General features: G+C 36.5%; 2 protein-coding genes across 2 annotated transcripts in view; one reads left to right on the forward strand and one right to left on the reverse strand.

Annotated features, from left to right (window-relative positions):
- The window catches only part of LOC138697538 (probable sodium/potassium/calcium exchanger CG1090), a 171817-nt gene that overhangs the window by 14518 nt on the left and 130113 nt on the right, over positions 1–27186 (forward strand). The window lies entirely within an intron of this gene.
- LOC138697537 (tetratricopeptide repeat protein 1-like) lies at positions 1972–20151 on the reverse strand. The gene is made up of 5 exons (XM_069822857.1): positions 19523–20151; positions 18263–18436; positions 11496–11681; positions 7946–8000; positions 1972–2488 (listed from the first exon to the last, which is right to left on the reverse strand). The coding sequence occupies exons 1-5, from the start codon at positions 19859–19861 to the stop codon at positions 2364–2366; spliced, it is 879 nt and encodes a 292-aa protein (XP_069678958.1). The 5' UTR covers positions 19862–20151; the 3' UTR covers positions 1972–2363.

A 27186-nucleotide genomic window follows, 5' to 3' on the forward strand; every position in this document is an offset into this window, starting at 1 on the left:
TGTTACTGTTGCTCCAAGATATTTGAACTTCTCCACTTCTTCAAAAGATAAATTTCCAACCCTTATACTTCCATTTCGTACAATATTCTGGTCACGAGACATAATCATGTACTTTGTCTTTTCGGGATTTACATCCTTGCTTCCTTTACTTGCTTCCAGTAAAATTCCCGTGTTTTCCCTAATCGTTTGTGGATGATAATGACTACATGAAAGAGAAACGGCCGCTACAGTATCTTTTGCCAGAACCTCTCATTCTGAGACGTGGTTCTTTTAAATCCCATGAATTTATGATAGAATTTCTAGCTTTGCTTTCTTCCTTTCCACAAATATCGATTACACTCAACTAGACTTGAACCAGCAATGCCTCGAATTCCAATTCAACCATCAAGATGACAGTTTCTTGTGACAACACAACATGACATAAACTATCACCCCTGGGATCTGGAGAGGTGGGAAAGAAGTTGAGCAAAGGGAATTAAAGAAAGGTTCAAATTTTTTTTATTTAAGCATATGTATGTGTGTGGATTAGTGCTGAAAATGTCAGTTCCTGTATGCAGCTAATTTTTCCATAAATCAATTTTTTCTAATAATATTTGGAGCATAAACTGAACATAAGATACATAAAAATTTTAAACATAGTTCATACAAATGTATAGTTTTCTCAGAATTAAGAATTAATGAAGGTAATTTTAAATGCTTATATCTTCACTAATTTTTTAGCAATCTCGCAATCTGGATACTGTCTCTTTACAGACGAAATGCAATATTTTGATACAAGCAGATAGTTACTGTATCTGAATTTAGTTCTAATTTTATCATGTTAATTGATATTTGTGATATCTCCACAATGCAAACATCACTTTATACAGAATGGTGCACATGCCCATTTATTTAAACCAGTAAAACAATTTTCAGTAATACAGTAGAACTTGGTTATAGCGACCTCGTTTTGTGCGACACCTCGCCTATAACGTCAAATATTCTGTGGTCCCAACTAATTCTCCATAAGACATATGCTTTCCTACCTTGCTTAATACGACAAACACATATGCGTCTACCTCGCATATAACGTCATTTTCAACCTCAGTTTGGAATAAGATTTTCTAAGAACCAAAGTATTTTAACAAATATTTTGTTGAAATCTGACCCTGACAAATTCTTTACAGTCTCCTTCTGTCATAGACCTCTGGAATGCAGGCGGATTCCCCACCCCATTGTAACCTGCCCGAATTAATGAGGTATTAGATCAGTTCCGACAGGAAGTTTTCACTAAGTGCACGTATCTTAATGCAGTATGGCCACTAGAAGAAGTGAGTTACACTTTAGAAGTCATTAGAATTATGAACATGTTCTATGAAGCTAGGGAAGGGAGCAGTGAAATTGCAACTGAAATTATGAACATAGAACGTAATTTAGTCCTAGAAAGTGTGTATTGGGCAAGTAGAAGACAACAGAGTAAAATGACTGATTACTTCACTTCTATGTAAAGTAGTTTGGTGAGTACTGAACAAACTGTTTTAATACAGAATACTGTATTTATAATTGTAGGCCTACGTGTATTTTATTATGTTCATTGTAGGCTTAAAAGTCAATACATAAATCTAAAATAAGCCTAATTATGTTTATTATTTTTCATCTTCCACCTCACTAGATTGATAATGTGAATCTCGGTTACTATGACACTCGTTTATAACAACGTAATTTTTAAGGTCCCTTGGATGTCGTTATAACCAAGTTCTACTGTACTTTGTTGATTATATAATCAGTAGAAAGTTTCCTGTAAGAATGCCACATATTAACACTGTGAATGTGTGGTTACAAGATTACTTAAAACAAACACTGATTTTAAGCAAACCTGTGTGAAATCATCAGTTGAAGGAATTCATTCTTCACTCCAGCACACATACTGAGAACTGTTGTTCACGGTATTGAAGAGAGGTTGTACTTGTTAGGATCGAATAAGAGAAAAAATTTACGATACATACAATGAAGCCCAGTGCTTTGTGTGCAAACAAGAGTTTTCCCCCCAAATAGCTTGATAATAATGAAAATATCAGTAATTTAAAATTCCTCTTACTACTGAAAGACCATGCGCATTGCTCACAATGACTATTTCAGCACCAAGCCACAATTTATTATATACTGCAACTTCAAAAACGAATAATACATTTGTGAGGAATAAATATTTACAACCACTTCTATTTGAGATAAGTAAATTGAAGCATCAAAATAAAGTGAATCAGATTTCGCACAAAGCTTTATGTTATTTTCATTTTTAACAAGTTCAATGTGAACATAAATGTAATATCACTTCTTATCATAATTTCTTCTTTAACTCAATGAAGAGATCTGTTAACATAACTTCACTGAGGTGACTGCTGAAAGTTAACAGAATATCCTCCACTATTAGGATCCTGAGTCATTTTGAAGTTGTCAGTTGAGAGGCCAAAAGGACGCAGTATCATATTACCCAAGTCCTTCAACTTTCCTGCAAAGAAACGTCACAGTGGTTAAAACAAAAAAATCTTATTACTGATTAGTGATTACTTAGATGAACTCAAACAGCTCACTAATAAAATAATATCTGTGAATATTATAAAAATAAACATGATAATGTAAATTCCATCCCTTTATGCAGTGTGTGGTAGAATTTGTGAATTGTTTCTTTGATGAAACAAAATTTTATAATTCAGACACACAAAAATCTACAATACTGCAGTTTCTCTGCTACAACTTTTTGAAATAGAGGAGCAACCATCAATTACTCTCAATGTACTGACCACAGTGTGTCTGGATGGCTGTTCCATGTTTGCTAGTCTACTGCCATACAGTTTAAACGTAAGCGTTCACTACATCATATCGCACTCCTCGTACGAATCGCACGCAACGGATATTTTAAGTGCAGTGCGTTCACTGTAACGGCTCCAACTCATCGCCTGATCAGATTCTCCTGTCAGCTGTTTAAAACATGACGTCATATGATATTGACATTACTGAAAGCAGAGGAGTTGAGGTTAGGTCTATTAATTACGTCTGTTAGCGAATAAGAATTTGTAACTGCTTCATGCGTCTTAATTGAAGAGGAAGAAACAAAAGAAATATTGGTTACATAATATATTTGCAAGAAATGACTTGATTACTGTAATGGGAACGCCTCAAATTATATAATTCTTCGCAATTTTCTACACGTGAAATAAGTTTTCTGTCTGCCATTTTGGCACGACACTGAACATGGCACAACATAATAGTAACAGTTGACCAATTAAAATTGATTTATTAAAGAAGGCCGTGATCGCACGCATCGGAAAAGTTGCTCATCCGAGAAACGTGGACGGAGTTGCCGATAGGTGATGCATTCGATACGATGTAGTGAACACGGTTACATAACAATTACAGCAAAGATGTCTTTTTCCGATCCGTGCGATTCATCCGATGTAGTGAACGCTTACCTTAATAGTGACATGTATCAACAGGAAAAAGTCAGAACTAATAAATCTTTGAAATGTTGTGGTAGAATTGTCATCTGTCCCAGATTTAGCAGAATTATCCAGGGAATATCTGGCTTGTTCTACGTTCCATTCTAATGTATTACTTCAGCATGTTATTTAGAATCAGCAGAAGCAATATGAACCTAAACCTCCTTTGTTATACCACTACTTTATATTTTGCATCCAGGAAACAAACACCTAATCTGCAGAAACAATTTGCTGCCCAGGTGATCAAGGCTTCTATTTTATAAGGTGGTCCTCATTCATGGCTTCCCATGTTCCATATTTTTTTGTTTTGTGATACAAAAAGAAATGCTTCAAGAAACTTTTCCTTTGTTCTGTTTTTTATAATCTTTTTGGCTGATTCAGTATTAACGGGGTTTTTCTTTGATGAGTTTACTACCCTTTTTTCCTAAAGGTCTGAATTATTGTCTTTCACTCCCAAATAAGAAGGCACCCATGAACACAATTTGTTTTCCTAAGCTGTTCAGTTTGTTTTCTTTCTACAAGAAAAAGAAAGTCTAATCTTTCCACTCACTGTTTGGAGACATATCAATCTTTTCCATGTCATTTTAGCACAGGACTTGTGTATAAAAAATGATATTAGATGGAAAATGAGGTGACAAAAGGAAAATTGGAACATCTAAATTATGATGGTTAGAAGATGTCCAGAAGAGAGAAGTTTTATATGATATTCTTATTGAATTTGGTATTCCCAAGAAACTAGTTCGATTAATTAAAATGTGTCTCAGTGAAACGTACAGCAGAGTTCGTATAGGTCAGTTTCTGTCAGATGCATTTCCAATTCACTGTGGGCTAAAGCAAGGAGATGCACTATCACCTTTACTTTTTAACTTTGCTCTAGAATATGCCATTAGGAAAGTCCAGGATAACAGATAGGGTTTGGAATTGAACGGATTACATCAGCTGTTTGCCTATGCGGATGACGTGAATATGTTTAGGAGAAAATCCACAAACGATTAGGGAAAACACGGGGATTTTACGGGAAGCAAGTAAAGAGATAGGTTTGGAAGTAAATCCTGAAAAGACAAAGTATATGATTATGTCTCGTGACGAGAATATTGTACGAAATGGAAATATAAAAATTGTAAATTTATCTTTCGAAGAGATGGACAAGTTCAAATATCTTGGAGCAACAGTAACAAATATAAATGATACTCGGGAGGAAATTAAACACAGAATAAATATGGGAAATGCCTGTTATTATTCCGTTGAGAAGCTTTTATCATCCAGTCTGCTGTCAAAAAATCTGAAAGTTAGAATTTATAAAACAGTTATATTACCGGTTGTTCTTTATGGTTGTGAAACTTGGACTCTCACTTTGAGAGAAGAACATAGGTTAAGGGTGTTTGAGAATAAGGTTCTCAGGAAAATATTTGGGGCTAAGAGGGATGAAGTTACAGGAGAATGGAGAAAGTTACACAACACAGAACTGCACGCATTGCATTCTTCACCTGACATAATTAGGAACATTAAATCCAGACGTTTGAGATGGGCCGGGCATGTAGCACGTATGGGCGAATCCAGAAATGCATATAGAGTGTTAATTGGGAGGCCAGAGGGAAAAAGACCTTTGGGGAGACTGAGACGTAGATGGGAAGATATTAAAATGGATTTAAGGGAGGTGGGATATGATGATAGAGAATGGATTAATCTTGCTCAGGATAGGGACCAATGGCGGACTTATGTGAGAGCGGCAATGAACCTCTGGGTTCCTTAAACGCCAATAAGTAAGTAAGTAAGATGATGTCCAGGATTATCTTGCCAAAACAGGAATAAAAAGTTTGAGACAGGGCACTGAAAAGAAATGATTGGTCAGCTGTTCTAAAGGAAGTCACAGCTAAACTCAAAGGGCTGTAGTACCACAGATGATGATGACTTCCATTTCTTCCTGAAAACCGTACAATGAACAAAGTGGGGAAGAAATAATTACAATTTTGTTTCAAGGGTTTCGACAAAACGGTCATGCCCTGTGAGTAATCAAAAGGATGCAACTGCACTTTTCCTTAAATACTCAGGAATTATATTGTTGCACACTGAGACACTCCCATCTTTTATTATTTGAAATTTCGTGGAAATGTTGTGATATATCTTGATAATTTGAGTTGATTAATCTTTTAACTGTTTAAAGTTGACATGGGTTTTTTAAGATTTTATTTCCCTTCTTAGCAAGACAGTCAGCAGCTTCATTACATGTGCTGGTACCCATTGAAAAGCTATCCTTTTGTTAAGCTTCATCAGATGGTGTGTAATTTTTCAACGATCAGTTATTTTTTAAATTTATGAGATAGATTGGTTGCTATAACAGTAATAGCTGCTTTAGGATCACTGAATATAACAACTTGTTGAAAATAAGAGACTCAGTACAACAGATTTTGAAGCATGGAATAGATGGCATCAACTTCTCAATCAAAATTCGTAGCTTCATAACCTAAGAATTTATAAAACGAGAAAAGAGGACATGTAGCACCGGCATCTGCTCCATTCTGATCGGAGAGTCGGGATCCATCAGTGAAGATATGAAGTCATTCTTTGTTAGGAAATCTACTGTGAATATCTCCCAATACTAGCAATTTTAGGACACCTTTTGAAGTGTAGTATCTTCAACCAGGTCCAGATATACTTTGCTCCAATACATGACGGCCCCTCTTCCTTGAATTGTTAACCATCATAAACCCCCATCCTCTCTTCAACTCTTAGGTGAGTGACAGAAATACAATATGACAAGGACTTAAAGAACTGACAATTCAGCTAAGTGTTTATTCCTTGCATGTTCCTACAATTAAAGGGTAAATGGTGAAGGGTGTGAGGGAAGGCCGTCATGTTTTGGAGCAAAGTACAGTGAAACCTGTTCAAGACGGAAGTGACATGGTTCTAATTTTTTTTCCGTTGTGGACAGGTTTCCGTTTTATTCAGGTGTGACCATTAAAATGGAATATTTTGTCATTCATATACATGAAAAATAAAATGGCATGCCGCAAACTGCAAGAAGTACAAAATATTCCATTTAACACTCATCACATTAAATCAGCTTTCTGTTGCTCATTACGTTGGTGAATCATCTTGATTAAAATCTCATTTTCTGTATAAATATTATCGTAACTCACTCATTAGTCATTAAACATTATTAAAGTTTACTAATCTCATTCTATTTAATATCTAACACTATACTCTAATACTGTACTGCATATCACAGCACATTATTAATTAATTGGACTAGGAGCCATCTATTAGAAGCCTTGAATTCTGGTTTATTTAATTTCTTTCCCAGTTCAATAGCTTGCTTTGCAGAACAGATCCAGAAATTGGCTTGTTCTTTGAAAGGTCATGAAGAACCCATTCCCACAAAAGTTAATTTATTTCCACATAAACAGTTGCTTTCTGGTTCCTTTTATGTCACCAATATTGGCCGCACGCCACTAATGATCTTTATTTTTTAAAGTGTCACACTTGACTTTTCCACAACTGTACTTCTATATTATTTCACTTAGACTTTGTTTCTAACTTTCCTTTATCTCGATAACTTTTACTTCATCACTTAATGTTAATGCCATATTTTATGCAACTTTTTTTTTTTACCAGGAAATCACTACACTTGTGCTCTGTCTAGCTACGACAGTATACGGGAGTGAAGCATTGAAAATCTCTGAAGGGACTCGTCTGCCTAGTCAACAGGGTAATAAAATTTATGACTGACAGGCCAACACACCCTCGTACCCTCTAGAATTTTGCAAAGAATTGTTTTTATCTTAGTGACCTACATATTTCGTATATTCCTCGAAATTACATGCTGTTTCAAAATATAGTTACAAAATATAGTGTGTCCAAAATATTGTTTCCGTTTTGAACAGTAGCAGACAATTTCCGTTTCAGCGTTCGACAATTTCTGTTTTATTCAGGAAAAATTACACATAATACATACAAATTTTGCAGGGACCAATAAATTGTTTCGAAATAGACAGGATTCTGGATTATTCAGGTTCCGATTTGAACAAGTTTCACTGTATAATATGCTATTTCTATGGTTTATGTAGGGTTAGTTTTATGAATTAGGTTTTCTTTACTTCTTGGAAGATTTATCTTTTCTTCATTTCTTGTATTTTACAGAGAAAGCTTTCCTGACATTTAACATACATCTAAATTGCCTTCAATGATAATGGATTCATTCTCTACAAATCCTTTCTCCTTCATTTGTCATTTTTACATAATGGCAGCAGTGACACACATCAGTAATGGCATGTTTCGGAAAACTGCTTATGAAAGTTGACTGTATTCCTCGTCTTTTGGTCCCTAATATAATCCAATGTATATGTATCAGGTGATCAACAAAGTTAGAATCAGTATCATTATCAGTATCATTCGACAGGAACACATTAGTTAAATATTGATGAATAATCAAATTAAGATAAAAAAAAGTCTCAATTTTAAGAAGTTACCTAGCATCTCCTGCTTCAGCTGCTCATTCCTCTGGTTAATCTGGTCTGGCAGTCTCTGAAAAGCAATTCATAACACTGATTGAAGTGCCATTTCTTTCAACATTAACAGAAGATTCAACTATTCCTAATGGATTTTGAACTACAGAAAGGAATCGTGCATGGTGATCTACTCATATAGAGCAGTGGTATTCAACCTTTTTTTTTTTTCTCCCTGTACCCCTAGAGACACTTTCCCATACAAGCTTGTACCCCCAAAATTGTTAATTCAAATTATACATAATTATATCTAAACTTAATTAAACCTAACAATTTATCAATTATTAAGTTTTTGTTGTTATCTAATGGCGAGACTTAAGGATTCAATCCAGTGGCGGCTCCTGCACATTTCTTAAGAGGAAAGAAGTTAACAGCGAAAAATGACACATTCTTGAGAGAAACATGCTACAAATTAGCCTACATGCATACTTGTAAGATCAGATAGTGTTAGGGTTGGCCTTCCCTTTTGTATAGCTATAATCTGTTCTTATAAACTGAGTTTCCTAAATTGTCCAAAATATGTTTTCACTTCCATTCATTGTTGGATAATTGCACAAATTAACAATTACAAGGAAATTCACAAACTCGCAGCATTTTTTGCGCACACTACAGCATCACACGTGTTGGAAGAGACTAGCTACTAACGCATAACCAGAACCGTTTACAGAAGTGGGAATGAGAAATAATCTGTTAGGAAAACGAGAACACTGCACCCACCCACGTGGTCTGCGTTGCCACATGTACATTTTACAAGTTCAGTATCACATGCTTTTGAAGAATGTCAATTCTTGTAAAGTCATACTACCATTATTGTTCAAAGCTGCAGGTGATCGATTAATTTTTTTATGTTAAAAATAATGTAGTTTGCAGTACTTTCAATTTCAAATATATTTGTACAAAACTGACAACTTGGCTGTTTTCCTGTCTAGTACACAATGAATGGAAGTGAATTTCAGGGGCCAAAAAGATCTGCAATACTAACTTAGAACTACTTCCTCTTTGTTTTATATAAATCTAACTTCAACTTTCATATATCCTCGAAAGTTTCAAACCATGAATAGTACCTTATATAAAGTGCAATGAATAATATTATATTTTGTTTTGTAATTTAAAAAAGTTTATATGGTGTCTTTCACAGCTTTGTGTTAAAACTGTTTTTATTGTGTCTCCTCCCAGATGTGTTATAGTCCGGTTGAATGCAGCATCGTTAGGTGGCAGCGGTAGCGAGCTTGCTGCACAACCAGTAGGTTTCTATATTTTCCGCCCATGACTGATTCAGACGAGGATCTCCTCCCTCTCCGTTCATTTATTCGCTTTAAAACTCTGCTTCTTTCTCTGGCCGTTAGTGCGCTGTTGTCTATGTGTGTTAACTGCAGTAAAGGAGGAATGGATTGGCTTTCCTCCACACAAACAATCTCGCATCCTTCTCACAGTTTTCTAGCAGCACTTGATTGCGCGTAGTTTAAAACTCGATCAACCGAGGTTTTCTTACAGCTGTGAACTTAAAAATTATCGAATCTTCCTCGAATTTCAAGGCATATATTTCATTTGGCATTTACTTTCAAAAGAAGAAAAATGTGAGGAGGACGTTCCTCCCTTCCCTCCCCCAAGAAACCGCCACTGGTGCAATCCATGAGTCTTCTGGCATTCCAGTACAGTTTTGAGAGGTTCTTCGTCTTCTGGAGATCAGGATCTAGTTTTCGGCATTGAAGTAGATGTTCTCCATTCATTTTAGTGCTTTGGTCCTTGCAGATGGTGCAGAGTTATAAATTTTCATGCGATATAGATGTGATGCTACACAATCATGCTCAGGGTTTAGTCGGAAGGTTGCTGTTGCTTCTTTTCTAGGTTTGGTTTTGTTCACCGCTCACGTTTCTTTAATATCTCTCTAAATTTTGTCCTGGGATAATTTTGATACTTACTTACTCACTCATTGGCTTTTAAGGAACCCGGAGGTTCATTGCCACCCTCACATAAGCCCACCATTGATCCCTATCCTGAGCAAGATTAATCCAATCTCTACCATCATATCCCACCTCCCTCAAATTCATTTCAATATTACCTTCCCATCTACGTCTCGGCCTCCCCAAAGGTCTTTTTCCCGCCGGCCTCCCAACTAACACTCTATATGCATTTCTGGATATGCTACATGCCCTGCCCATCTCAAGCGTCTGGATTTAATGTTCCTAATTATGTCAGGTGAAGAATACAATGCGTACAGCTCTGCGTTGTGTAACTTTTTCCATTCTCCTGTAACTTCATCCCTCTTAGCCCCAAATATTTTCCTAAAAACCTTATTCTCAAACACCCTTAATCTCTGTTCCTCTCTCAAAGTGAGAGTCCAAGCTTCACAGCCATACAGAACAACCGGTAATATAACTGTTTTATAAATTCTAACTTTCAGATTTTTTGACAGCAGACTAGATGACAAAAGCTTCTCAACTGAATAATAACAGGCATTTCCCATATTTATTCTGAGTTTTCTGTGTGAAATAGATCATAGGTTTGCTTCGTTTCTAGTCTTCTCACTATTTTTGTGTCCAGTGAAGCTGAAGTAGGATCAATTATTAAACCACTTAGTTTTAAATTACAAAAAAAGATAATCATGCTATTAAATAAATAATTAAAGAAACGACGTTACAGATATCATAGAAAAGAAAAGGTTATCTCATCATATCATTAACTTAAATGGTTCTGTCTTGTTAATGACGTGCCCAACGTTTTCTACACGCCAGCTCCTTCATTCTTGGCCGAATCTTTGTGAGTGAGAGTATCAAAGGTGATTCTGGATTCAAGCGATTCTGGATTTAGTTTTGATTGATGTCAATGCAGAAAATCCTTTTCATACAAATAAGTGAAGGGGAAAGGCAAAAGGTGTGAATTGACAGTAACATTAAGTTCCACGTACTCTTTGTAAGCATAACACTAAAAGTTACAAATTGACAAGTTTTCGAATTTTATTTTCAGTACACTATCAACAGACATTTCAAGTAAACTTTCTTTCAATTTTAAGGGAAGTTCAAGTGAACCGATGGCTGTGGTGGGAAACGGATTTGTAATCCAATCATTAGTTCTGTATAGTTACGCATAATTTTTTTTAAACAATTGTCAATACTATCTTTTGAAATTAAAAAAAATCTTCTACCAAATTCTTAAAGATTCCCTGCAGATTATACAATTTCATTTATACCACTCAGAAAGTCTTAGTTAAGGATATGATACTTTTAAATAAAATCTTTTATTTATAAGTTTAATTTTAAGGTCATCTTCTAAGATTTTATTTTATACCGGTAATTTATAATCAACGGTGCTTAATTATTACATTTTATTTTTTAATCTTTAATTCATTACATTATTGTTATTAATTTCCGGATCCTCGTGGTCATCCTTAATTAAGGCCAGACGATTTATTTTTCTTTAAATCTCTCTCTCTCTAACCCACTGAATATTTGTTTACTTTTAATTGTGAAGCTTGGCTTGCACAATATCAAGATTTGCCACACAACTAACTTACCCTCACTGCATACGAGGCATCTTTGTGATGTGGATCCAATTGTAATATTTTCTGGTAATCGGCTAAAGCTTCATCCAACTTCTCTGTTTCTTCGTACAGCTGTGCACGTCTGACATAAGCTTTCAAATATTCAGAATTCAGTTCTATTGCTTTGGTACAATCTTCAACAGCAGAAGGTTTCAAATCCTGTGGAAACCAGATGTGTTTCGTTATGTTTACATTTAATTTAGTTACATAGGGTGGTTCTATAAGGCTACTGAATTGGTCTTCAATTTATTCATACATTAATTGATCCACAGTCCTTGTGGACCCTAGTGTACTTCAGAAAAACGTTTCACAATTTAATATCAGACACACACAGTGAGATATCCATGACGTGAGGTTGGCATTATGCGATTGTCTTGAAAACCATGAAAAAAGGATCAACATTTTTATGACTATAGTATATCAGTAGTATGTTTATGAGAATATATGTTGGCTAGATTGGCGAATGGGGTGATGTCATAAAGGTACGGTCACACGTCACTACTTTTGCAGCGCTACTTTTATACTGCAGCTGCAAAAGTTGAGTGTCGTGTTCACACATAAGCCAAAAGTAGCGCGCTGCACGCTACTTTTCGTGCTGCGCAACCCGAGTGCACAAGGCGCTACTTTTGCAGCCGCAGTCATGCTGCAGGTTCCCATCTCCGTGTTGACTTCTCAATATACATTTTGTGGTTATGTTCGCATTATTAAGAAACTCATGCCAAAGCTTCCTTATCTATTATTTGCTTTTCTGTCGTATCTAGTATTCAGAAATTGACATTATTTTTACTATAAAGCTTTCAAAAACGCCTATATACTTAAATGATAACCAACAGTATATTCACGTAATCAATATTGGCAACCCTCCTGTTTGGAACTACGCTATGGAAAATTTAAAAAATGAATTATATCGTCACCAATTATGCTCAGACTGTGTTGTGTATTTAATAACTGTTACAAATAATTTATTTTCATCACATTTAACATTAAAATATATCCAAACAATAAAAGTATCATTGACACATTTGGGTGGTAACACTGGTTGCAACCGCAGCAAAGTTTCAACAAAACCGATATAAAAAATGCTGCGACTGCAACCCTGAGAACCCTGTTCACACGTCGCTACTTTTAAGCTGCGCACAGCATGGAAAAGTAGCGGGCAGCAGGTTCGGCAGCCGCTACTTTTCGGGTTGCACTGTTGTTCACACGTCGCAGTACAAGAGTTGCGCAGTTTTTTGTACTGCAGGGCTGCAAAAGTAGCGACGTGTGATCGTACCTTAAGATTGACGTAATCGGTTAGTAGGGTTACATTTTGTGTTTGCGGGTAAATAACTTATAGAGGTCGCTGTGGATTCCGGTGGTTAGGTTGGTATAAGTGTAAATTTTATTGGTGATTGGTACTGATGAAGTCTAATCCATATACCTTGCTGATGAGGTTTGAATGGCGTACCGCTAAAGCATGTGTTTGGATGATGTGTAAATCATTCTATTATTTGTTCAATTCGTGAGCAATTGTGCTACTGGTGATTTGTTTGGCTATGGAGTGCGTTGCTGGCCAAGAGGAGTGAACAAGGTCGACGTATGTGAGAAGGTTAGTGGGTTAGTTGAGGTGACATCTCAGTGACATGAGGTCGACGTATGTGAGAAGGTTAGTGGGTTAGTTGAGGTGATATCTCAGTGACATGAGGTCGACGTATGTGAGAAGGTTAGATGGTTAGTTGAGGTGATATCTCAGTGACATGAGGTCGACGTATGTGAGAAGGTTAGAGGGTTAGTTGAGGTGATATCTCAGTGACATGAGGTCGACGTATGTGAGAAGGTTAGAGGGTTAGTTGAGGTGATATCTCAGTGACATGAGGTCGACGTATGTGAGAAGGTTAGAGGGTTAGTTGAGGTGATATCTCAGTGACATGAGGTCGACGTATGTGAGAAGGTTAGAGGGTTAGTTGAGGTGATATCTCAGTGACATGAGGTCGACGTATGTGAGAAGGTTAGTGGGTTAGTTGAGGTGATATCTCAGTGACATGAGGTCGACGTATGTGAGAAGGTTAGATGGTTAGTTGAGGTGATATCTCAGTGACATGAGGTCGACGTATGTGAGAAGGTTAGAGGGTTAGTTGAGGTGATATCTCAGTGACATGAGGTCGACGTATGTGAGAAGGTTAGAGGATTAGTTGAGGTGTATCTCAGTGACATGAGGTCGATGTATGTGAGAAGGTTAGAGGGTTAGTTGAGGTGATATCTCAGTGACATGAGGTCGACGTATGTGAGAAGGTTAGAGGGTTAGTTGAGGTGATATCTCAGTGACATGAGGTCGACGTATGTGAGAAGGTTAGAGGGTTAGTTGAGGTGATATCTCAGTGACATGAGGTCGACGTATGTGAGAAGGTTAGTGGGTTAGTTGAGGTGATATCTCAGTGACATGAGGTCGACGTATGTGAGAAGGTTAGATGGTTAGTTGAGGTGTATCTCAGCGACATGAGGTCGATGTATGTGAGAAGGTTAGAGGGTTAGTTGAGGTGATATCTCAGTGACATGAGGTCGACGTATGTGAGAAGGTTAGTGGGTTAGTTGAGGTGACATCTCAGTGACATGAGGTCGACGTATGTGAGAAGGTTAGAGGGTTAGTTGAGGTGATATCTCAGTGACATGAGGTCGACGTATGTGAGAAGGTTAGTGGGTTAGTTGAGGTGACATCTCAGTGACATGAGGTCGACGTATGTGAGAAGGTTAGAGGGTTAGTTGAGGTGATATCTCAGTGACATGAGGTCGACGTATGTGAGAAGGTTAGAGGGTTAGTTGAGGTGATATCTCAGTGACATGAGGTCGACGTATGTGAGAAGGTTAGTGGGTTAGTTGAGGTGATATCTCAGTGACATGAGGTCGACGTATGTGAGAAGGTTAGATGGTTAGTTGAGGTGATATCTCAGTGACATGAGGTCGACGTATGTGAGAAGGTTAGAGGGTTAGTTGAGGTGATATCTCAGTGACATGAGGTCGACGTATGTGAGAAGGTTAGAGGATTAGTTGAGGTGTATCTCAGTGACATGAGGTCGATGTATGTGAGAAGGTTAGAGGGTTAGTTGAGGTGATATCTCAGTGACATGAGGTCGACGTATGTGAGAAGGTTAGAGGGTTAGTTGAGGTGATATCTCAGTGACATGAGGTCGACGTATGTGAGAAGGTTAGAGGGTTAGTTGAGGTGATATCTCAGTGACGTGAGGTCGACGTATGTGAGAAGGTTAGTGGGTTAGTTGAGGTGATATCTCAGTGACATGAGGTCGACGTATGTGAGAAGGTTAGATGGTTAGTTGAGGTGTATCTCAGTGACATGAGGTCGATGTATGTGAGAAGGTTAGAGGGTTAGTTGAGGTGATATCTCAGTGACATGAGGTCGACGTATGTGAGAAGGTTAGAGGGTTAGTTGAGGTGATATCTCAGTGACATGAGGTCGACGTATGTGAGAAGGTTAGAGGGTTAGTTGAGGTGATATCTCAGTGACATGAGGTCGACGTATGTGAGAAGGTTAGAGGGTTAGTTGAGGTGATATCTCAGTGACATGAGGTCGACGTATGTGAGAAGGTTAGAGGGTTAGTTGAGGTGATATCTCAGTGACATGAGGTCGACGTATGTGAGAAGGTTAGTGGGTTAGTTGAGGTGATATCTCAGTGACATGAGGTCGACGTATGTGAGAAGGTTAGAGGGTTAGTTGAGGTGATATCTCAGTGACATGAGGTCGACGTATGTGAGAAGGTTAGAGGGTTAGTTGAGGTGATATCTCAGTGACATGAGGTCGACGTATGTGAGAAGGTTAGTGGGTTAGTTGAGGTGATATCTCAGTGACATGAGGTCGACGTATGTGAGAAGGTTAGATGGTTAGTTGAGGTGATATCTCAGTGACATGAGGTCGACGTATGTGAGAAGGTTAGAGGGTTAGTTGAGGTGATATCTCAGTGACATGAGGTCGACGTATGTGAGAAGGTTAGTGGGTTAGTTGAGGTGATATCTCAGTGACATGAGGTCGACGTATGTGAGAAGGTTAGATGGTTAGTTGAGGTGATATCTCAGTGACATGAGGTCGACGTATGTGAGAAGGTTAGAGGGTTAGTTGAGGTGATATCTCAGTGACATGAGGTCGACGTATGTGAGAAGGTTAGAGGGTTAGTTGAGGTGATATCTCAGTGACATGAGGTCGACGTATGTGAGAAGGTTAGATGGTTAGTTGAGGTGATATCTCAGTGACATGAGGTCGACGTATGTGAGAAGGTTAGAGGGTTAGTTGAGGTGATATCTCAGTGACATGAGGTCGACGTATGTGAGAAGGTTAGTGGGTTAGTTGAGGTGATATCTCAGTGACATGAGGTCGACGTATGTGAGAAGGTTAGATGGTTAGTTGAGGTGTATCTCAGTGACATGAGGTCGATGTATGTGAGAAGGTTAGAGGGTTAGTTGAGGTGATATCTCAGTGACATGAGGTCGACGTATGTGAGAAGGTTAGATGGTTGAGGTGATATCTCAGTGACATGAGGTCGACATATGTGAGAAGGTTAGATGGTTGAGGTGATATCTCAGTGACATGAGGTCGACATATGTGAGAAGGTTAGAGGGTTAGTTGAGGTGATATCTCAGTGACGTGAGATCGACGTATGTGAGAAGGTTAGTGGGTTAGTTGAGGTGATATCTGTGACATGAGGTCGAATACTGTGAATTCAATGATATAAGTGCGTTTTCTCTGCCATGTATAGTGTCGAATTGCCGAAATTTCACCTATGGGATCGTGTTGATGATATCCTATTTTGAATAAGAACGGATGGGTTGTATTCCAGAATGGGATGTTGTGAAATTGTTTTGCTGATATCCTATTTTGGACAAGAGCAGATGGGCTCTGTTCCAGAATGGGATATCGTCAATTTGTGTGATTATAGCTTTTTAGATAATGGGATAGTGTTGATGATATCCTATTTTGAATAAGAACGGATATGGGTTGTATTCCAGAATGGGATGTTGTAAAATTCTTTTGCTGATATCCTATTTTGGACAAGAGCAGATGGGCTCTGTTCCAGAATGGGATATCGTCAATTTGTGTGATTATTGCTTTTTAGTTAATGGGATAGTGTTGATGATATCCTATTTTGAATAAAACGGATGGGTTCTATTCCAGAATGGGATGTTGTGAAATTGTTTTGCTGATATCCTATTTTGGACAAAGCAGATGGGCTCTGTTCCAGAATGGGATATCGTCAATTTGTGTGATTATTGCTTTTTAGATAATGGGATAGTGTTGATGATATCCTATTTTGAATAAGAGCGGATGGGTTGTATTCCAGAATGGGATGTTGTGAAATTGTTTTGCTGATATCCTATTTTGGACAAGAGCAGATGGGCTCTGTTCCAGAATGGGATATCGTCAATTTGTGTGATTATTGCTTTTTAGATAATGGGATAGTGTTGATATCCTATTTTGAATAAGAGCAGATGGGTTGTATTCCAGAATGGGATGCTGTGAAATTGTTTTGCTGATATCCTATTTTGGATAAGAGCAGATGGGCTCTGTTCCAAAATGGGATATTGTCAATTTGTGTGATTATTCTTTTTAGATAGTTTTATTTACTCGTTGTGTTGGTTTACGTCGGCCATGTTGTGACGTCACTGCGTTGTGACGTAACTACCGCCATGTTGTGACGTCATCGTTTGTCAAACTTGACGAAAATTAAGCAATATCCTATAATAAAAGAATCCCCATTTTTACAGCTGGCATGACATTATAAAAACTAGGTGCTGAAGTAGATGATGTAACCGTGATGCTTAAATAAACAAAATGAAAGTTCAATATACCCTTCTTAAATATAAAAATGCATTTGGTTATTAGTTGTTATGTATAACACAACAGAAAATAAACCAATCAAATATCTCTCCTACAAAATAAATGATAAAACAATGAATTTTCAGGGGGAAATGCTTCCCAGAATAGACTAATGTTCTTTCTTTTTAGACGTGCACAATGGAACAACGCTTCAATTACATGCAAGACAATCATGAGTTAAAGTATTTTATGCTCGACCACGCCGAAATGTAGTAATTATACACCTGGTAGTAGCCCTTTAATGCACTTCATTAAAGTACACCTATTCATTATAATTCAGTTGTTCAGCCAATGAGAAATCACCATTGCACCATTATAAAACCACAAGTATCGATTATTCTCGGATATGCAATCGAAAGAGAATTAGCGAAAAGTCACGGAGGCTGGAAATCCAATACTGTCACAGAAGGTTATGTTCTGTTACTATAATAATTAGCGTTAATTGTAAATAATATTCAAATAAATTCAATTTGTCATCTCGTTTTTCAATTCTAAATCAATTTCCAGGTTATATCAAGACTAATCATCATGTTATTCTCTAGATTATATCAAGGTCAATGACATTCGTGCCACGGAAAAAATCAATACTTTCGCGTCTGCGCACATCTCACAATTCAGGTCAGTTCTGCTCCTCACTTACATAACCATAACATGAATACTTATGAATAATTTCAAGTTAGAAATATGGTCGAGCATAAAAAGTCGTATGAAACTCGCCTATAATGGTAATTAAGATGCTCGTATGAAAATTATGAAACTCGCTTGTGCTCGTTTCATAAACAAACATACTCGCGTCTTAATTGCTACCATTATTGGCTCGTTACATAATGTACTATTAAGAGCACTTGCAAAACAACAAACTACGACTTAAGGCACATACCAGTTTTATCTTAGCAGCAGCACGGTTCGAATACATAATTGCACGATCTTCTTTAAAAGCTAAGGGACATGTTCTTAGAGCCAATGTGTAACTCTCTGCAGATTCCTTGTACTCGCCAGCTTTAAAAAAGTCATTGCCTTTAGACTTGTATTCCGCTGCCTCCACTCGCAGTCTCTTTAAAACATAAAAGGCACGAGTGTTAGACCACAATAAAAGGTGCAGCATCAGGATAAATAAGTTTAATTGATTCTTGAAAAGGCTACTAAACTGATACACTGGTCTTCGTCACTTACTAGTAAAATATGTGACAAAATACATCTAATCTGCCATGACGTGAACAATGATTGATGAAATAAATAAATAAATATGTGACAAAATATTAAGTTAACTTCAAAGTTCTGAAGTTATTAAGAAGGTAAATTAAGTTAGTTGAAATTATGCTAAATAATGACAAAGTAAGCCGTAAGTTCAGTGTGATATGTTATTCCATCACAAACAGGATTATTGACCAGTATAGCTCATAAAAAAATTAAAGTTGTTTCCTTTCTAGCCTTCAAATGGGTTAAAAGGAAAACTTTGTGGGCAAACTAAAAGACACAATAGACGATAATTCTCCAGAAAAGCTACACTGAAGGAGGCACCATTATTTTTTGTTTCACTGGCTTCTGTGATATGTATATAGTGATAAACCTATGGTTTAGTTTGTAACCACAAATACTTCCAACATAAAAATCGTTTCATACACTTATCTGTATATTTTAATGCCCTGTTGTAGCCCCACCTTCCCAACTGTTACCAATAGGCCTATAACACTCGAGAAGTTCAAGACGAAATATTATGGAAACGGACTATTTATCTGTAATTGGTCCTGGACCTCTAGCATGTTATGTTGGTAATTAAAGACGGGGAATGGAGATATGCCTCCTTTAGGGTAGGCCTAGTTCTTCTGGAGAATCTCCCTTGAGGTAAGCTGAGCAAGATAATACCGCATTCAACCACAAACACTTGAAGCAGCTACTGCTACATAAGTTTAGAGAGATCTCAAATTTTATTTACTTTTTATTGCTATTTGGGAATGGTTATAATAACGTACTCTTATTACTGTCGAACTGTTATTCAACCTTTCCTCGTTTGTCATAATTATTTATCTCTTCGGCTATTCCGTATTTATTTATTTTATCGATATAGGCTACATAGGCCTACTATTGGCTAATTATGACAATACATGAATATAGTATTTTAAAATCATTATATAGTTACCTCTTTCTCTTCTGTGGTGTAAGTTACTTCAAGATCCTTCAACGCTTCTTCATCAATAAAATCATCCGCAACATTTGGCTTATTTTCTTCAGTTTCCAATGTATCATCAGATTCAGCTGTACAGTTAGTAGAACTGTCTACACAATTTTCCTTATCATTCCCTTCGATTACAGTGTCAGTGTTTACCTTATCAAATTCTGCCCTAGCCTCGTTCTCCTTAATACATGTAGATGTTAAATCTTTTGTGAGAGAATCAATTATTTCTTCATTCGACGGAATAACATACTGTTCATTAGTTGTTGCTTCATTATTTTCCAAGCCACCTACTTTTTCCGCCATTTTACAGAAAATGATATAACAGTTTGTATTCTGCACAATACTTTTAAATTTACGTTGTAACTTTCATACATAACCTAATTCTTCCACATGTCACTCGGTAACAATCTGCATATTATAAAAATGTAACAGATAATCACGAACTTAGTGTATCATCAACAACAGACATTTCTCACATTAGTTATTTGGATATATCAAATTGCAATGTTCCAATAAATTATCACACAAAAGTATTATTACAACATTTCCTCCTTTACTTGCACTATTGTCAAATACCTTCAGCGCTGCCAACGTGTAAGGATCAAATTTCGGAGGGCGAGGGAAAAAATATCGGTAGACTTGAAGGAAAATCGGTACTTTTTTTTTTAATGTCGATTTCAATTAATTAAAGGAAAGTTATATTTATTGTGACTAATTATTGCACCATATACAAGAGAGATTTTTAATAAAAATACAAATACTTTTCTATAACATCACTTGTGACATCCTTTTTAATTTTAGATTGGGGATATGAACCTGAATGAAAATTATTAATTAGGCAATTACTGTTTTAATATATAAATATATATATATATATATATATATATATATATATATATATATATATATATATATATATATATATATTTCATTCCATTTATTGTAATCCATAGATCTTGCATTAGCATCGAAGCTTTAGGATGTGGAACAAATCAAAATTTTACAAGAGTACAATTTTTTTGGCGATATGAAGTGAGGCCGAGGATTCGCCATAGATTACCTGGCATTTGCCTTATGGTTGGGAAAACCTAGGAAAAAACCCAAGCGCCGACTGAGCTACGTTGGTAGCTCTAAAAATGTATACAGTAGACTACATAGCAAGCAGATGACTCAATTTACGAACCTAAACAATTATTCAATAGCTGAGTTATAAAAATATAATAGTCATTCATTCATAGTGTTCTGCCCAAGGGCAGGTCTTTCACTGCAAACCCAGCTTTCTCCAATCCTTCCTATTTTCTACTTTCCTCTTTGTCTCCGCATATGATCCATATATCTTAATGTCGTCTGTCATCTGATATCTTCTTCTGCCCCCAAATCTTCTCCCGTTCACCATTCATTCCAGTAAAATATAATACCATAGCAAGTAAATTAATTCAATTTAAAAGTAAACACAGTGTTGTTAATAGAGAAAAATTCACTCCGGCTCAACGACGCTCGAACCCGGGATCCCCAGTTCTACGCACTGGGTGTTATAACGACCGAAGTGCTGTTCTATCTGTGCGCTGTAGCCATCTGGTGGCAATAGGCGGCCCTACAGTATAAACTATCTTCAAGCAACCGCCTGCTTGAACGCATCCATGCATCTGATGGGTGCTTACACTGCCTGCTCATTTAATGGTCAAACATGTAACACGACCTATATATTATTCCAAAGCCTGATTATGCCTATACCCACACGCGACTTCACTGACCGTTAAGAGCTTCCTTCTAGCCACAATTTTTTTCTATTCAGTGAGTTGCTCACTTACAAAAGCTGTATGTGACAGAATTAAAAACAGTTTCCAAGTTAAAATGGCAGATTAACTACTAGTAGGATATTTTATAAAACTTGCAAGATTAAGTTATTTTTGTTCTTAAGAAACTGACGAAGCCCAGAGTACATTTTTGATGCTGCAACCTACAATTTCAGTGTTAGAATATTCTTTTGAGCAGGCAGTATAAGCAGCTCTCAGATGCTTGAAGCAGTCGGTGCTCCAAGCATACACCAGCGCGCATTTCAAACTGCTATTTTTCCAGAGTTATTAGGGGAGTGTCAATCATTTTTGAACGACCTAAATATTAGGCCTACGATATTATATGTATTAATATAATCCTGTATATCTTTCAGATGTAATGTTATTTACAAATTTTAACCGAGCTTAATACATTTTAGTGGCCTAAAGTGTCGGTAGTTAAAGAAAAAATAAAGCTATATAATAGATTTATACGGTTATTTTAAAAATAATTTACTTTCTTCAGCGTTCTCTTTTAATTTCTTCTTTATGTCCAAGTCTGGGATCGTTGTGTTATTGTTGGATGTCGAGCTGCTGACTTTCAATTCCTGATGAGCTTTTGATGCGCAATGCTTATAAGCAGGGGCGGCTCGTCCATAAGAGCTGCGGAGCTGCAGCACTCCCTGCTTTGACACGAAAATAAAAAATAATATTTATTTTAATTTTTAGAAGAATTGTTACAGCTTTTATTGGTAAATTGCTTTATATTTCATCTGGCCGGGAATATGTACTATTATCTTATGCATAATCTTTTTGCGCGTCGACTGTATTGGAATTGACACTGCATTCAAAGTCGTCCTGGGATCTGCAGGGTGGTCAGCTCATAGAGAGTGTGTCTTGCATGGTCAGGGGGTAGAGAGGTGAAGGGAAGCAGAGGGAAACTGCCGCTGTTTAAAACCCATATTTCGCTGCAGTGGTTGCAGAGCCAGGCCACAAGGGATCTTTCCTCTCCTCCCACACCGCTATTGTAATGCTGCGTCAAATGGATTCTCTATTCCCTTGAAACTTAATGACAAAATTTTTATTTTCTTTTCACATACTTATTGTTGTAGAATCTTATCGAGTTAATATAAGAAATTAATATTCTCTTTTGCCTTATTATTACGTATATATCCAGCCTCCAGCAGAACCTAATATTTGCCTTAACTCAAAATGATTGCACGAGTAGAATCCTTTTGATATAGCACGTAAAATACGAAAGAGACTTCTTTTCCAGTTTTAGAAAATTGTTGACCATCAGTATATCTGAGTGTTGCTTTGGTGTGACGTCTTAGAACCGTAACTTAACCAGTGCAAATGTGCAAGCATGAGTGTGTTTGAATTACAGAATATTAATTTTATTTTTCCCTTGCGGAGAATATTGGTGTAATGAAGTGAAATTAAAGGGTCGTCCGTTACCCGACTTAAATCTTACTTTAGCTTCATCCAGCCGAAATAGTGCATACAGTATATGTAAAGAAGTATAACAATGAAATTTACGCTAAGCATTTGTGGTTACGTGGTTGTGAACAAAAAAAATCTGTATTTTGTTTTCCTTGCCTCCTCTTCGGTGGTGATACTGCATAGACTAGGAGTGGTGTGACAGATTTAGAACATTCGCCCCTAAAAAGCAAAATGCACGAATCTTCGCAGTCTCACCTGAAAAATGTTGTTTCATTGGCTATGTTACGCAACTCATACTGCTGTGCAATTAAATGAAACGAACAGAACAGACATTCTCAAACATAATCAAGAAGTGATAAAAAATCGTGACATTATTTAAAAAAAATTGATTGTATCAAATTTTGTGGCCAATATGAACTTCCCCTTAGGGGACATGATGAAAAAACGATTCGAAGAACCCTGATGTGTTTCGTGGGTTGCTACAATTCGTGAGTAATCTAAACGAGCCTCTCAAAAATCATTTGGAACATGCCACTGTTTAAGGTTATTCTAAGACAATTCAGAATGAACTGGTAGATTGTAAGTCTTGTCTGGTTTATCAATAAGACAATTACATGTGGCTTGAATATCATCACAGATATTATGTACACCACAATGACTGTAACTAAAAAACTAACTATCAATTTTCCCACATGTCACGTTTTGATCCATTCTGTATATGAGTGCCATTTTCGAATTGACTTATAGATAATGAGAATGAACAAAATTCGTCCAATTGCTGTACACAGACGGTATGCGCAAACCTTATTGCTGATTGATTGACTTCCATAACTGCAGGCACACGAACCGTATGTGGTGTGACTAAATGACCCTGTTTTCTGACTGCAATACAATTTCTGTCAGAATAAATGTTAAAATGTATCGGTTTAACCCATTACGATACAAGCACGCGTATCGCCTACGCGTCTACCATGTTCTGCGTCCTTCATAGGTCCGTGCCATCCATGCTCATTGATCCTTTTGGAACTATATTTGCGCAGGCTCAAACAGTTTGGCTGGCGTACATTTCGATCCAATCATTTTAATAGTAACGTATGCCGTGTAGGACATAGGGTTTTAATATTGGCGTAAGAAACCTATGTATAAAACAATGAGAAACTAACTTAATCGGTAGGTCGTGTTTACAAATTAGCAGCCTTTGACAATTTGTAGAACAAGAGAACATCATGTCGCTATGTCGAAGCTTGATGTTCTTTTGTTTTACAGATTCTCAAAGCCTGACCCATTGATTAAGTTATTTTCACATTGTTTTTTATACATAGGTTTCTTATGCCAATATTAAATTCCTATTTCCTATACCCAGGAAACACACATGCTATAAATAAATGAAGTATTTCACAAGGTATATTTCTTGTTAAATAAAATAGCCAAATATCATAGACTTATTTAGAATCATGAAGTTACGTGTTTACACGGACTAATATTTTTTAAACTAATTCATAGGCTAATATTTTGGTTAAATTATAATCATAAACAAAACTTCGACTTCACCCAAGTCTTAGCCTACTTCCATAATTTTATTTGCTCGTAATATTTTATCCTCAATTATTTTCTGTACATTTGAAATTTCAGCCATATTTCCCATAAATGACGGGAATGGGTAATAATAATAATAATAATAATAATAATAATAATAATAATAATAATACTATCACTGGCGTATTGCACCGCGAAATCCTTCAGACGAGCCTAGCAACGATATGTAGGACATAAATCGATAGAGTAAAATGTTATATATCCTGTCTGCAACCTTTTTGCAGTAGGTACATGCTGCCATCTGCATTTTGTTTTGTACATCTTTAACACATGTGCAATACGATTTGTGTTAAATAGAAAAATGCTGTAGCCTTTTGTGAGAATTCATATCTTTTCCAGTTTCTTCGGTGTTTCAATAGTAATAAAGTTATTCATTCACATTAAGTCTAGAGTTTGAAATTGAGGTGGCCAGACGTCCCGATTCTGTGCGGGCAATGTCTTTTCTTTTCTTTTATCTGTATCTCGACCTTATTTGAACGTCAATTGGACTCCAACGCTATGCAGTATGTTAAGCTTGCTTATACATTATCTTCATCGAAGAGATTAAATAAATGGTGTTACAATAATTGAGTGTCGTTATAAGAAATATATCAATAAACTAATACAATAAATAAAATTCAAAGAGGAAGTATATTCACAACATTACGTATTTTGTACACTACGATCCACAATTTAATTTTTATTTTATATAGATCTATAGTACTAGCTAAAAACTTTTTAAAATACTTATTCCGTTCTTCTTCGTCTTAATAATAATAATAATAATAATAATAATAATAATAATAATAGTATTATTATTATTATTATTATTATTATTATTATTATTATTATTATTATTATTATTATTACAATAAGTGTTTTCCCACTTAATTTTAAGAAAGCTGTATTTAAGTGTGTTGCCGGAAAACGTAAATAGCCATTTTACTTTGTCAAGATATGAATGGATTTTGTCCTCATTCAGTTGGTATCTCCGAGTCCTTTTATCTTGAAGTGATGCAATACAATGACAAAGGTAAACCAAGAGGAGTATTCTACTCCTCTTGAGGTAAATGTATACTTGTTTTTTTGAAAGATGGGACATGACAGTTAAACGGCCGAGTTTGGAACTACAGTGCTATATTGCCAATATGGACTACCAGCTGCCAGCTGATGGAAGGTAGCAATTGACGTTAAGATGGCTGACGTTTTCGGAGTTTGTACTAATCATTTCACGTGATCAAACATTAGGTTAGGTCTCGTGAATCATAAACTGTTTAGTTAAAGCAATGATTTTTCATGTTGTCAGACAAAATACATGTTAATATTAGATCATTGACAAGTGACGCGAATGTAAGAAAACAATACAAAAATCGACACAGAATCAAAGGCAAAACGTACCAATGCTAACATTGTGTGCACATTAAAAGTCGCCAAGAGAGCTATTAAGAACTTGCCACGTGGGAACGGTAAGTTTGGCAACTCAACCGTTTTACCATAGCAACAGGCCTACCACGCTATGTGACATTCAGTTGTTTTTCCGATCGCAACGCTACTGTCATGTCCCATCTTTCAAAAAAATAAGTATAGATATCTTTTTGTAGACGCCACGAAGACGCATGGGGTAAGCTTAATACTTTTATGACCTCTGCACTAGAATGACGTGGTGTTGGCAACACGCCCCGACCGCTATTTATCCACGAGAGAGATCCGGTAGGCTACTCATGTTGACTACTTACATAGGTAGTCTTGATTATTCATTGACAACGACAAAGCCCCTCATTTATATATATATATATATATATATATATATATACAGGGACATTATTTTATTTTTACTTCAATTTTTATTGTACCTGAGTTTTGGAATGTACTTCACTCCCACCCCTTCTACTAGTAAACTTCCAACCGTTCACGACACAGAGCCGAGGGCGCATAAGCAGTACTGAGTTAGTGAGTATAGTACGTTCCAGAAATATGTTCGCGTTTTCCAGTGACGAAAGAGCTTTCAATATTGAATCATATTTTCGTACAGGTACTGTCGTCCGTTTGCCTACGTCGCATCCCGGTTTCCCCCACCTGCTTCTGTTCGCCCCTCTGTTAAGTCTAGTAGCTGGGCTATCTTAGCTCTTTTCTGAAAACATTAATTTCTGTTAGGAATTGGACGTCTGCGTAATATTATACAACTGTTTAAAATAACTTAAATGAAAAGGCCTCGATAAGTAATTAACTGTCACGTGATCCCCCCCTTTTCTACGACCCTGCGACAAAACCACTTGAACGGACAGTAGATAGCATTTCTGAGAAATTTTATCTTTTCGGATAAGTGAAGATTGAATTTACAGTACGTAAGGTACTCTTTTGTAGAGTAGGTACAGAACTATTTCAACATGAGTTACTAGTACGAAGGACGAAACTGGTAATTGGAATTAGGTGCAATAGTCTATAGTGCGATAATATGCACAAAAGAACTGAAGCCTGTATCGAAATGAACGGCCACCATTTTCAAAAATGTGTTTAAATATTCATATTATGATTATTTTTCAATTTAACTTCATTCTCCATATTGTACGCTAATGTGCTGTAACAGTACAATATACACTGCATAATTAATACGTCCGAATGGACAGCTCAATTCGTGTGTAAAAACACTAAATGTTAATACAGTGCTGTATTTTGGTTAAACATAAACCTAATGAAAATTATCAAACTCAAAATTGCGATATTTCCTAGTTTACGTAAGTGGGTGAACTACTTTTCTTCCCTCCTATACCTAGTAAAGTGATTTGTATTTTACGCCAGTATCATCGAACTGCAATCGTGGAAGGGATAGCAAAC

Source organism: Periplaneta americana, chromosome 4 (genome assembly GCF_040183065.1).
Source record: "Periplaneta americana isolate PAMFEO1 chromosome 4, P.americana_PAMFEO1_priV1, whole genome shotgun sequence".
Classification (NCBI taxonomy): Eukaryota; Metazoa; Arthropoda; class Insecta; order Blattodea; family Blattidae; genus Periplaneta; species Periplaneta americana.